The 14745-nt window shown below is 40.0% G+C and overlaps 1 protein-coding gene across 1 annotated transcript; it reads right to left on the bottom strand.

Moving 5' to 3' along the window:
* Nucleotides 1–262: 262 nt before the first annotated feature.
* Nucleotides 263–13470, bottom strand: LOC144987233 (myeloid-associated differentiation marker homolog). The gene is made up of 2 exons (XM_078936387.1): nt 13320–13470; nt 263–2708 (listed from the first exon to the last, which is right to left on the bottom strand). Exon 2 carries the CDS (start codon nt 2615–2617, stop codon nt 1763–1765), a length of 855 nt encoding a protein of 284 aa, XP_078792513.1. The 5' UTR covers nt 2618–2708; nt 13320–13470; the 3' UTR covers nt 263–1762.
* Between the last annotated feature and the right edge of the window lie 1275 nt (nt 13471–14745).

The following is a 14745-nucleotide window of genomic DNA, read 5'->3' as shown; positions in this document are numbered from 1 at the left end:
AAAAGGCTCCTCTGTGGTGTGGTCCACACGAACCCGGAGATCAACTGCTCTCAAACTAACAAAAACTGAGTCGTAGATGTTTGCATCTTCTGCAGCAGAAATATTGTCTGTCTCCATTTTATTTTTGGTTCGAAGACAGATTAGGCCAAAGAGTAAGGGGTTAAAAGGTCAGCAATGTATGCAGCAGTTCGTTCATGCAAGGGCCTAAACTAGAAGTAAGTTTTTAAAATCACCTCTAAACCAACATGAAGAGGACAATAAGGGAGTTATATGTGCTTGTTTATTGGCTCCTGTTAAAAGACTTGCCGCAGAGTTTTGAACAAGTAAGAGTCTTGTATTTTAATGAGTTCTTGTTAAAACAGGTAAAAAGCAGATTACAATGAAAAAAAAAACAGGAGGATAAATAGAGTGAACATACTTTCTGGTTTTCCAGTGTGCAGACATTTTTACTTCAGGGGCTTCACTGAACATTGCTAAAGGTAGGATCATATCACACAGAAACCATTACAGTCAGTTAAATTATGACCCAAAACAACCCAAACACTTCCCAGAAACCACAAACAGGTTCCTGAAGAGACCAATAATAAGAAGACACACTGGTTCTATTGTTAGTAATGGAAACGATTTAGATTGAGCATTATCATTACATGACAAAAACCTGAAACATGTTACAAAACAAAAGATCAAATAATAATTCATTTGTTAGTCAGGTGAGTTGAAAGGCTCTCATTACATTTAAAATCAATGAACTGGGGTTTAATACTGACTCATAATCGTTTGATGCTTTTTATTTGGATGACAGATTTGAACAAGGGGGTGTAACGATTTATCAGCTTAATAGCTGAATTGATTTATCCTCTTATGATCCAACCAGATCAATCTGTCTGAGACAAGTAGTTAATCAAATCGCCCTAAACCCTTGTAAAATCATTTTAAAATGAAATAAATCGATTATACCCTGCGACAGACTGGCGACCAGTCCAGGGTATCCCTTGCCTGCGCCCAAGTGGCCGGGATAGGCTCCGGCAACCCCGTGACCCCGAAAGGGAATAAACTGTAAAGAAGATGAATGAATGAATGAATAAATCGATTATATTGATATTGGAAAATACCATTTGCATTGAGGCACAGTAGGTTTATTTCACTAACGTAAAAACGAACAAATGCATCACAGCGGACGACACACGTGTAATGGCAGCTAAAAAGGATCAGTCCAATGTGTGGAAACACTTTAAATAAAGACATGTGACCAAACAATGTGGTAGAATGTTCTAAGAATGTTCCCTTTGGATTGTTTTCATGTGGAAAAACAACAGTGGTGAACTTTAGGATACTAAAATTGGATTTGACATTAATTCTTGTTTATTTGTTTGTACACATTTTTATTTGATTATCTTGTTAGAAATACACGTAAAGTGGAAAACTTCACCTGCACTGTTCAGTATCACGGTATTTATCTCTGAGTCACACTGGTAGAAGTTTTGACTAAACATGTCTGGGATCGATTTTTGGGTCAGTGAATTGGACCGTTTAAAATTAATCATGTGAATCTTATCAGCAACCACAAATTGATATTGTTGTTAAAATGAATCATCACATCTGTAATTTGAACAGAAACTGCAGCCATCTGACTGAACACACATGGAGTACATGCGTAGGAACTTTCTTGCAACAACCACTTCTTGAAGTATAATATGAGGATGGAAAAATACAGTTCTGTCTTTGAGTCTGCTCAGTCAGTCGACTGTTTTGCTGATCTTCTTCAGACACTGATGAAGACGAGTCTGGCAGAGTATGCCAGGTCAGCCAAGTACAGCAGGAGGTTGAGGCCGGTGAGAACAGCCACGGCGATCTCGTTTTTGGCATAACTGCCTTTTCTCCCGTACTGATCACCAAACTGATACAGGGGCCAGAGGATGGTGGCAGACACATACATGGCAACGGCCAGGAGTCCATATCCTGACAGAAACTTGGGGAAAGAAATGGGAAGCCAGCCGGTGCACTCCCCCACACACATCACCACCACAGCCATGGAGAGGATGAAGCAGATGCAGTACACGGCCATGCACCACTCTAGAGGAGAGTATCCCTTGTAGGACACAGGGCTGCTCACCAGGATAAAGATCATGCAGGCCACAAAGGTCTGGCACACTTTCATCAACCCTGGAGCTGTGGCCATGTAACCGGCCACCTCTCCAGGCCTGGCCTTGGAAAGGCTCACCTCCCCCAAGTAGGCCACTGTTGCCAGGCACGAGAAGACTGTGGCAGTGATGCGATAGTCCTGGGTCTTCCTGGCGTAGTGACTCTCGTTCCTGATGAAAAACACTGGAAAGATGATTGACGCTGACAGACAGAGGAGAGCAGCATAGCACGCTACGGTGATGGGGAAATTCGTCCAGGAGACGGGGATCCGGGTCTGGAGTCCACACAGCTCCACCAGCAGAACGAGCAGGGTGCAGGTGAAGCTGAACACCCAGCAGAACATACACCAGTCAGACATGCCTCCATGGGGCAGAAAGGCTCCTTCCGTTGCAACACTGAATGCAACACAAGAGAAGATCAGCGCAGCAACTCGAACCCAGAGCAGCTGGGAGGACTTGAAGACAATCACAGGCATGATGGGAGGCTCCACCCGGGCCGGAGATGTGGCAGACTTTCTTCAAGGGAAGCGCTGATGGTTCTTACAGATTGCAGTGGAGCCTGGAGTTCTGCAAAGGGAGAAAAAAAATGTAAACAAAAGCAAGATGACCCATGAAATATGCCGAGTACACGATGATCCAATAAAACTGAGTATATTTTTCCAATTTGCTGTCAAATTTTGACAATAAAGACAAGACACAGCAGCCTTACAGGAAAGAAAAAAAAACAGTGAAAATATATCGAATCCTTAACAGAAAGAATTATGATAAACAGAAAATATAAATGCAACACCTTTGTTTTTGCTCCCATTGCCATGAGATGAACTCAAAGATCTGAATCATTTTCTATAAACACAAACTAACCAATTTTCTCAAAGATTATTCAAAAATCTGTCTAAATCTGTGAAAGTGAGCACTTCTCCTTTGCTGGAATAATCCATCCCACCTCACAGGTGTCTCATATCAATGGTGATTAGACAGCATGATCATTCCCCAGGTGTCATTAGACTAGCCACCATAAAAGGCCACTCTGGGACAGTAAGCACACTCTGTGCACTTTAGTTTTATTGGTGGGGATGTGGGGACTCTGAAAACTGGTCAGTATCTGGTCTAGAGATGGGAATAGAAGCCCCATGAATTCTCATTGGGGTTCATGTAATTGTGCCGGAAAAATCAACCACCCATTCAGGGCTTTGAAACCACACAGAACAGCGGCATCTGGTCGTAAACTGGACGTATATCGACATATGCTTCAACTAAGCTCCTTGTAACACTTCAATGTGGAAATGATGATGAAAAAATGTAAAACAAAACAATGTTGTTAATGATGATTAGAAAGAAAAACTTAAAACAACACCACGTGACGTTTTCTGTGAGAGGTGCTTGACACACCAAAATACACATTACATGAAGAAAATAAAAGCAAGGCAAAAAAAAAAAATTTCTAAAACTCTGGTCTTCAACTCAGGACCTCTGGATGCAAACCCTACTTACTGTTCCACTGAGCTATATCTGCTAATACTAATTTAGCTTGCCATCATAGATTCATTGAAGTATTTTTTATACACAATGGTCATAGTGTATTGTTTTATTTGAAAAGAATAGAGTTGAAACGATCCTGAGCCGCGGTACGTTTTTTACCAGGTGAAATGGTAAAGTGCAATGAACTGACGCTGATTCCAATCTTGGGGAAACAATAGAACTGATCAACCACGTGATCTGCGCTAGTTGACAAACGCCCCGAAACCTTGTGCCGAAACACTCTGTTTCATTAAGCTGAAATGCGCGCCGAAGCGTCCGTGTCAAACGGGCCATCCCTAGTATCTGGTGTGACCACTGTGGGCCTCATGTTGTGCATCACATCTCATTTGCATTGACTTGATCTGGTTGTCAATTGTGGCCACGGTGGAGTTATGGGATGGGTAGGCGTGAGTTATGGACAAAGAACACAGGTGGCATTTTAAATGCAGAGATACAGTGGTGAGATCCTGATCGGCCCATTGTTGAGCCATACATCCAAAACTATCACCGCTTGCTGCAACATGATGATGCACAGCCCTGTGTAGCAAGGATCTGTACACTTCTCAGAAGTGTGCTTCTTGCTCGGCCAGCATAAACACCTGACATGTCACCCATTGAGCATGTTTGTGATGGTCTGGATTACGACAGCGTGTTCCAGTTCCTGCTAATATCCAGCAACTTAACACAGCCATTCATTGAAGAGAAGTGGACCAACATTCCACAGGGCTCAACCACAACCTGATCAACTCTAAGTGAAGGAGATGTGTTATGTTGCACGAGACAAGTGGTGGTCAGACAAGATATTGACAGGTTTTCTTAGTGCCCAGACCCCCCAGTAAAACAAAACAGCACATTTTAAGCTACACTCACACCAGGCACATTCAAGTATGCCAGGGGTGGGAAAACCACGGCCCACGAGCTGGATTCGGCCTGCCTCCATGTTTGGTCCGGCCCACTGAACAATATCAGAGACCCTTTTTTTTTTCTGGCCACATGATCAAGACCCGCATAGAACGTGACATTTTATTCCCCCCTTCTGCAGTCTGTGCCCCAACCTGAAACCCTCTAAAAATCTCTGTCAAATAGAACAGAAGACAGTCTTCCCTTTCTATGTCACTGTTCATCTTTCCCGGTTTAGCTCGTTCTTTTAGAGCGACTATGTTCCATTATATTTAAACAGTGCACCCTGTTCTGTGTCCTGATTGGCTGAAAACCTTATCAATCAATCGCGGAGCTCTTCAGATCTACAGAAATCTGTGATTGATCAGATCTGTGTTTTTATTCTAAGATACTGGACCTAATTTCTATGAAGGGTTGAGAATTTGAACAAGAAAAAACTGCCATAAACGTCTAATCAGACTCCGTGGATTTCACGATCACGATTATTTTTAGAACGTAACTCCTGCCATAAATGAGGGAACTCTGTAATGGTGAAAAGATAATGCAGATTTATGCTTAGCTGCACCAGAAGACAAAGAAATGTGCTTTTTTTTCCCATTATCACTGGATGAGAAACAGACGTGCAGGACACAGCCGCTCAGTTTTAGCACAAACTGCGAAACCGGTCAAAGACTCAACGGGACAAAGACAAGAGAAGATCCATTATTTATTGTTTTTTTCTTTTTAATGTATCAGCATATTTTCCGGACTATTTGTCTTTGAAAATCAGAGTTATTTGGTCATTTGTTATTTCCTAAATAGTGTTATTTATTTTATTAAAAGGATCATGAGTTGTTAAAACTTATTATAGGGCTTAACAATAAAAGAAAGATTAAAGAAGTTTAAAGTTTTAATCAAAAAGAGCTATTGTGGCCCTTCACAAGAAAAATGTTGGGGACTCCGCTCTAGCATCAATGTGGTGTTGGAACAATTGTTGTTTTTCATTCTTACGATCATTCAAACACCACATGAACGCAGCATTTCTATAAGTTTTCACGAGGTGCAATTGTCTGTAAAATGAGTAAGGTTTTAAACTAAAATCTCTAAAATGCTCTGTTTTTAAAATATAATTTTCAATCCAAATGTTTTCATCCAGATTCTATGTTAATTCTTTCTCACTCCACGCATCTGCTCCTGGTCCGGCCCTTCTGTCCAATTTTAGAACCCTAAGTGGCCTGCGAGTCAAAATAATTGCCCACCCCTGAAGTATGCACTATATGCGGCTTTCAGCTGGTGGTGTTTGACACCGGTAACACATGGAGTCTTGGGGAGGGGCATCTTCTTTAGTTTGTCTACTGTTAACTGGGGGTTGTCCACCACCTTGCCTCAGTGTGAAATGTCAAAGCTCTGCTATTGCTGCTAATCATGCTCCCATTTCTCCTTTTCACAACTCTAATCCAATATATGAAAGACTTGGTGTCACATCATTGTGGCTGGGCACAAACTGCAAATATTCATTTCTCCTTCATGATCATGTCTACAACAGTTACCATGTCCGTGTTTGGGAAAAGATTCTACCCACATATCACGTCCAAATCCAAGTCCCTGTTTGGTCGAAGCTCAGCATTTCTGGAATTAAACATTTTTAGTACGTAGAGCCTGCGACCAGACTTAGACGTGCATAGCGCCGTGTCAACATGAGATTTCCGGACGTGGAGGCCCGAACTGCAGGTCTACGTGTGTTTACATAGACTCTTGATTGGAAGTGGCTGCTTGAATGCAAGTCGAGACCTTCAGACAGAGTGGCCTTTTCTTGTGGCCAGTCTGAGGCACACCTGTGTGTTATAATCAGCATGCTGATATGGCACACCTGTGAGGTGGGATGGATTATACCAGCAAAAGATAAGTGCTCACTCTCACAGATGTAGACAGATTTGTGAACAATATTTGAGAGAAAAGGTTATTTTGTGTTTGTAGAAAACACCTTTGAGTTCATCTCATGACAAAAGGGGGCAAAAACAAAGGTGCTCTGTTTATATTTTGGTTCAGTTTATATTTAAGATATGTATTATGAAAGCAAGTCATTCCATCTACAACAGGAAAAACATGTTGAATTGATTACAAAATGTGAAGAAGAATTTTTCTTATGGTTTGGACTATGAAAAAAAATGTTTTTAATCTTTATATTTCAACACATTTTTTGCTCAAATAATATTTCCCAGATTGTTGATAGTAAAAGGAGCATGTGAGCGCTGATTCTTAGGAATGTGTGAGGTTTCCAGGGGTCATGTTGGTTCTGTGACGTCAGAACATCAACATGCAGGTATGCAGGGTTGGAAAGTCCCCCAGACTGCAGCCAAAGGGTAAGACAGACTTTGCTGCCCCCTGGTGTCCAAAGCATAGCAGTTATGGAAAGGCATCAGATTTGTTTACATATAAATTAATCAATAGTGGCCGAAAAATGTTAATACAAATGTTCTCATTAAAACGTATAATCTAATACATATCAAGACATCTTATGTCTATTTTAAGATCCATTACAGTATCTTAAAATGAAGATTTGTCTCAGTACAATATGGGCTGTTAGGTCACACTGTCTCAAATACCGTGCTAGTAATTATTTTAACAAAAATACCTGTTAAGAGTGAGAGCTGTTACCAAACCTACAGGGATATTTACTTTCTGCACATCCGTCTTGTGACTACTTTGACTTCCGGACTCCTCCCTTCCTCTCCTTACAGTCAAAGCCACTTCAGCAGGATGATAAGTCTGAGCACTCAGCTCAGGCTCAGTCAGCCTCCAACCTCAATACTTTCATGTTCATTGGCAAAAATAACCCCTTTGGAATGAGGCCTCATCCTGGAAATCTGATTAATTCACTACAGCAGTAAAGACAGTAACACAATCCAGCTAACACCAGTGATACCTGCTTAGAATGGAGGTCTGGGCCTGTTCTTCACAACAGGTCCCACCCATGGGACCACCTAGACATAGACGTAGACTATTGTAGGATTTCTAAGGTAAAATCATTTCATCCAGCATGCCAAAATGACGGGGAGAAACTTAAGCTGAGGGTTGTTATAAAAAAAGACATGTGGAACCCCAAGCAGTGATTTGAATATGTAAACATACAGAGAAAAAACATTCATAACTTCAAGTTTGTTAAGCAAACATCCATCTTTGATCTGTTGATATATATCTGTCATTTTTTTTACGAGGTGCCATAGATTTACCAGAGCATCTACAAAAATGAAATGGTCAGTTAACATGTAGCTGGAAATCTGGTCAAAGTTAACTGCATTTGAATCAATTTGATATCTTTAGTAAAATATTAGTAAAAATAATATTTTAATATCTGGCTAAGCATAATCAGATGAAATAAAGCTTTTTTTTAAAGAAAATCAGTTCTCATGCTATAGTGCAAAGTGCTATACAATTAAAAAACAAGACAGAGGCACAACACTTTAAATTAAAGGCCACACACCCTTTTGCCCCCTCAGCCTTTGTTCACACATAAACCACACACACAATAAATACAGGCATTGCATTGTGATATAAAAGACACAAAAAACCGAATGACAAGTTGAACTTCCCACAAATTATTCCTATAAAAATCACAAAACTGCTTGGATACTTTGAAATAAAAACTTAATAAAAATGATAATTGTTATTTAAATATACTTTTCTACACAAATTCCTAATTTTACAGATAAGTTTAAAGCACGATGTATGTAAAACTGCTTTTTCTTTTTACAAATTAAAATAGCTTTGGATTAAATTGAAAACATAAATTAAAATAAAACAGTATTTCATCTAATGGTATATCAAGTTGATTCCATATCTTGTTAGGGACACAGAGCTTTACTATTTGAAATGAACGAACTGGATTTCTTGTATTCCTCTGACGTACATCATCAAGCAGCTGCTTCCCTTCCATTCATCTCAGCTCCCTCTCAGCCTAACTCATAAGGACATTTAAAACAGAACGTGCTGTTCAAGGATGAGACTCAAGCAAAGATACCAATGTCTGCTAAATGCAGCTCTAAAGACTCAGGTTCCACTTCCAACTTCATCCTCTTTAAATGGGAAACTGGAAATAAAACTTACACTTTAACTAAAAAATGATTTTAAAAAGAAACATGCAGCTGCAGCTCACAACTCGCTCAACTTGAAAGCTTGACTCCACCTTAGAATGTCAGCCTCCAGTTTCATGAACTGCTGTGAACAGAAATAAAACTTCCTGTATGGATCTGCCAGCTTCTTAAGAGTTTAGGGTTATGACTCAAGCAGCCCTGTGACAGACTGATGACCTGTCCAGGGTGAACCCCACCTTCGCCTAGCAGAGGTCAGGTTAGCCCCGCGACCCCATTGAACAGGTTCAGAAAATGGATCAATGGCTAACACAGACACACTCTTCACTTTGACATCAGCCCCACTTATATCCTCTGTTATAAAAACTTTTATAAGAACTTGTATATGCAGCCTTCATAATAAATATGAAAAATATGAAGTACTGTAAACCTTTATTGTTCCAACAAAACAATAAAAGAACTGATCTGGTCACTTTTATGCAGTAGCCTGTTGAGGCTGAGGCTGCAGGAAAGGGGGAGATTTATGATGAAATTATCATCATTTCTGAACCGCTTTAATGGACTGTGGTCTTTTAGAGTGCAGGGGCCCCTCCTTAAGTCTTTGTATGACTCTGGTGGCCTCAGGCATTTGTCATGGAGATGTCTGCTGGTGCAGCAGCATCTCCACAGCAGACCAGAGGAGGCTGGGGAAGCTAGTCAGGAAAGCCAGCTCTGTCTTGTAGAATTTTCTTGATTTAGTGCAGGAAAGTGAGTCAATTGAACGGTAGCCAAGCTATTATCCAGGATGAAGAACAACGCCCACCCTCTGTATGACTCTGGCTTATCACTAAGCAGCTCCTGCAGTGAAAGACACATATTAATTTAAGCTCCTTGTAGGTTGTTTCTTCCTGCCTCTGTAAAAACTATAACTGATGCTGCTCCCAGTAAAGCCATTGAGAATAGCTTTTGTTTAATCGTCACCACCATTCACTTCAAGTCCCCCTCTGATGAAAATCATGGTTTTTTTGAGGTTATACATGTATGTGTGGCCTTTTTCTAATGAAAGAGAACAAATGTAATAAGAAAATCACTTCATTTTTTCATTTCTTCTTAAAAGAATTCATCCTTTTATTTGGTGTCAGTCAAACTGTGGCAAAGATGCTCGGTTTGAATTAATGAGCCGTTATGATGTCAGAGAGGCCCAAGAGTGCATGTGCATCGATTGCACAAGCTCCCTGATCTGCCCCGCCCAGTGTGCACAAGCTCAGATGCAGGAGAAGGGAAGATGGCACATTGCTGCATTGTCCGCAAACATTTTAAGTGCATACAAGGCTTATCATGGGGGACTTTCAAAAGTGTCTATAACTTGTGCAATATTTCTTCCATGGTGCAATGACCTATTATTACCTTCTTCCTGTATGATTCTGTCGATACATGACGCCCAGTATTTTATTTAATGCCGTCCATAATGTGTTATTGTGCTCTTATCATAAAATGTAATATGGAAATGTCACCACTGAGGGAAAAACAAAAGGTTTTCTTATCTTATGATTGTCTTCATGTATAGGATGTGTTTTCAGTTTTCATGATAAATTCCATTCCTTCATTTTAGATTGTTTTATTTTGATGTTTTCCTTATTTATTTCAAAGATTGTTTTGTTGGACTGCATTGCTGTGTCCTTTCATTTCCAGTTTTTATTCTGTAGACATTCTCCATCTGGGTTGTCTGCTGCTCCAGCTGCTGAAGTTCTGCTGGACCTGCAGCTCAGCTGACCGCCTGTCAGACAAGGATTTAGTTCATGTGCTCACCGCATTTGTTTTTAACTTGTTTTATTTTGAAGGTCTGATGAGAGTGAGTGGGAATCCAGATTCCTCTTTGTTCTATGAAAAATGCTTTATAAATAAAGATAGATTAGTTTAAATATGGAAAACAGGGTTTCAAAGTCAAGCCTGCAGCAGGAACGTTTGCTCCTTCTGCAGTGAAACGCAGGCTGTGACTGGTCCTAGGATGGTGTGTCAGTGAATTCCACCTTCATATTGCTCATTGCATTAGCCAATAATTCTGGCGCACCATTTCCTGTTGTGTGTTCTGAGACTTACACACAGGAAACAGCTCTAAAAACGGCTAAAAGCTGGCTTCCAGGAAACCACACCAATGAATAAAACCTTTAATGCTAAACTTCACCTCAAATTGATAGCTATCCATAGAGGTGTGAGCTCTGCAAAGCTGCCACGTTTCCTGTTAATATTGCAGAAACACGGTTTGCTTTGTGAGCATCAACAAACTTTCAATTGGTTTGTGAAGCTGAAGAATTTAAAATCACCTCTAATTCTTCAGGACATAACATGTCCTCCCTAAAAGCACTCGTAGGTTCAAGCAGAAACCTTAAATATTCTGCGGTTCCTCCAAAACTCAGACTGAGTCTATCAGAGGACCCACCAACGGCAGATTTAGGAACGTTTAAAGAATGATTTCAAACATGAAAACAAACAAATTAAAACTTAAGACATGCTTGAAAGTTACTCATCGCCTTTAAACAACCTGTTAGCTGAGCAGTTTCCTCTCTGAAAGCTGTGGTTGTGTGGTGACTGTGACCTCTCAGCATTTGGTTAACTTGGTTTGCTAGTAAACACCTGAAATAAGGCTTCAGGTGCCTGACTGACATGGTAAAGAAGAGAATTTTCAGAGTAAAATTTTACAACAGCCTCGAGGTCCAAATGTCAACACAGAAAGCATTAAAGTACAAGTAAAACATAAATTAAAACTTAAGGGCTTAAAAAGGCCTCCATACCAGTACCTCCAAATTGGGAACATCTCACCAGCGCTGCACCATCCTGGTCTTTGAAACCCTTGTGCTATCCTAGGCATTTTAACATTGGGAGTTGGGTCATCTAGACCCACTAGACAGTGCGCTGAACCTTTTTTCTTCAATGATTTGTGATCTTCACTGGTGTCCATAGATTACATGAAATCTTTCCACCTTTATCCAACTTTGTCATGGTAGGGAGAACACGTCAATGTGAGGGTGGGGTCATCTAAGATAACACAACGGTTAATAAAGACTTCAGGGCATCATTATTTGCCACCTGGAGCTTCTGCATGCCAGATGCCCTGTAGTTAGCCCATAGGTGTGCAGTATAGAGAGCTGGGCAGTAAGATTTAAAGGAAAGAATCTGGATTTTATCTGAGCATGAATAAAACCTGAATGTAAGAGTGCGATCCTGAGCATAAAATACAGTGTTGTCTGTGAATGTCATCCTCATCAGTTATTTTGTCATGAAAGTCCCACATGATCACCTTTTGATGTATTGTGAAAAAGGATCCCAGTGGTCTTTTAATTATAATTATGCTGATTTTAGGCTAAATCAAAAAAACCTGTGTTGTTTCCTAGAACATAGTTTCTGCAGAACGGAAGGAGATGATTAAACGTTCCTTCTGAGTTGTGGGCGGGGCTTCTGAGGAAAGCCCGCCTGCACATCCCATTATTCATCTGCTTACACTCTTTCCTGCTACAGCTACTCACAACTCCAACCTAACATTTGCATTGCAACAAAAATGATGAGAAATGTTGGAGCCATCCTGCCAGACAGTTTTGAACCAGATGTCAGCTTAGACGATGAAAACACAGACGTACATGGATTTATTTGTCTGTAAGTGGATGCATCAGAATGGAAACACAATTTTAAGCCTAAATTCTTTAATGTATATCCATCGTCCATCGTGAGAAAAATGCTATAACATGTTTAAAAACACCAAAAATACAATTTTTTATTGAAGTGGATTCTCGCCATTTTTGTTGCATTGTTAGCTTGGGGTTGTGAGGGGCTGTAAGCTAGCGAGAGAGATGATAAACAAAGGGAGAATGGGAAATCAGTGGAGGCTTACTTCCATGGCAACAGTCCCACTCACAACTCAGATGGAAGTTTCTGATCGTCCCCTGCCGCCCTACATAAAAACTAAGTCCTGAAAACAGGATAATCTGGGAACGCTTTTACAATATATCAAAAGATGATTGGAGTTCGACTTTAATAACATAATTTTTGGGTGTGACAGACATCGAGCTCACTATTGGACAGCTTAGAACAGGAACATTCAAAATCACATCTTTGGTTTGACATAACACAGCACTCCTGTTAGCGCTATATAAAATATCGTTTTAAACCGGACTGCTGGGGCCAATCATTAGATGATTTACTTTAAAACTTCCAGTCATCATAACTGCAGAGGACTGGGGACAATATGCTGCCTTACACCATCACCCTTACCAAAGATGGACAAGATCCCTACCTGACCTGCATTTTCTGATGAGTGTACCAGTACGCTAAAATTCTTACAATATACCTGATCAACTTCAGAAAGGTTTATGGTGGTTTAAAGACTTAGACTGCTTAAAGAATGTTGCATTTATGTTTTTCAGTTGTCAGAAAAGGAAACTGAAAGCTGGATCTCCATCCTCACATCCTCTCTTGCAACAGATTTCAGTTCTGCTGATCACTGAAGCATCTAACCACGTGGAAACCCCACTGTTCCACTCTCATACAACAAAATGTACCCCCAAATGAAAAAATGACTTCAACATAGCGGGCGTGCCTCGCGCGCCATGATCCGCTCTGATCCACAAACACTCCGCCCGACCGTTTCCAGGCCAAACCCCAGAAGTTTAGCACTTTAGAACAGAGGAAAGCAGCAGAAACACGGAATGGATCGTACCGGTTTGCTGGTCTGCAGATGTTCGTCTCGATCCTCCATGCGCTGAAAGTTTCCGTGCGTCCTCGCCTCAGAGGCGCATCCCCTCCAAAGGCGGAATGAGCGGCGCGCCCCGCTAAGACCATATTTGGTAATAGCCCTGTCCAAGCCCATGGGGTCATCTCAGTTCCTCTTCTGAAGGAGGATGTGAGACTGGAGACCTCTTAGACGGAATCTTTACACATCAGAATATTTTACAGTTTGTAAGAATTTGAGTAAAATCTACGTTTCATTTATTTTGTAGTGATGTGACTGAAACTGCAGGCCTGAGATTAACAACAATACAATGAAAGCCTTGTTTTTCTAATGCCTCACAGTTACTAAAACTGTACCAGAGCGGATCATTTTCAACTTTAGCATCATTTGACTTAGTCGGCTAAATGTTTTACATCACATTTTCACATAAAACATAACTGTCAAGAGAAAAAAAATGGGAGCTTGAATAAATGTAAGTCATCACCTTTTTCTTTTTTGCTCCTGGTCAGACCTTCTACTGATTTTTTCTTGGGTGATAGAATGAGTCATGACTGTTTGGGATGTGTGAGTCTAGAATTCCAAAAGAACAAGGTGAGACAAACAAGGAAAGAAAATCCTGTTGTGATTTGATTTAGTTTTATCAAATATAAATAGATTGAAAGCTCACAGATATTGCCAAATGATCACATTACATCTACTATAACAGAAATAAATGACACAAGCTTCTTGTTCACTTTTGCCTTCACTTCTCAAAGTATAACATTTTATAAGCAGCCTGGTCAACTCAAAGCCATCATGCCATCCATTTTCCAAATATTTTGCAGCTCTTGTCATCCATTCCTGTGTTTCTCTTGTTGATTTGTTTCCTTTTGTTTTAAACATAAAATGAAATTATTAAATATTAGGATAAACAGGAAGTGATAAAATGCCAGAGAAAGGGGAGGGCAGAGGAAATTTCGTTTGACTTCTCACTGCCATTTTTACTAGCCTTTATTCTATGCATACATGTTTACATGTTGATAATATTCACTTATCACATAAACACATAAAATAATATAAAAACAATATAATGATTGTCCACATCGTCCCAAAAGGTTTCTCATTTTCCAGCTTACATTTTTCAGAAACTTTCAGTTTTTTGTTTGAATTGTGGACACTTTTTACTTAGTTTGATACTTTCCTACACATTATTCCACAATCACATGCTTTTTCTTGTGTTATCCTTACACAAGGTTGTTTTTTTTAGTAAATACTTGTCCTTCTTTTTCTAAAAACTTACTCCAATCATCTTTTTGATGTATTTTAAAGTTTTCCCAGTAGTCTTACTTATGATTATGCTGGTTTAGCTAAAAAAAAAGAAAAGAAAAGAAAGAAAAACTGTAGTTTTCCAGAACATAGTTTCTGCAGAGCAGCA

The sequence above is a fragment of the Oryzias latipes genome, chromosome 18, assembly GCF_053564925.1.
Source record: "Oryzias latipes strain Hd-rR chromosome 18, Olatipes_Hd-rR_3.1".
Taxonomy (NCBI): domain Eukaryota; kingdom Metazoa; phylum Chordata; class Actinopteri; order Beloniformes; family Adrianichthyidae; genus Oryzias; species Oryzias latipes.
This window is presented reverse-complemented; position numbering and strand designations above follow the sequence as displayed.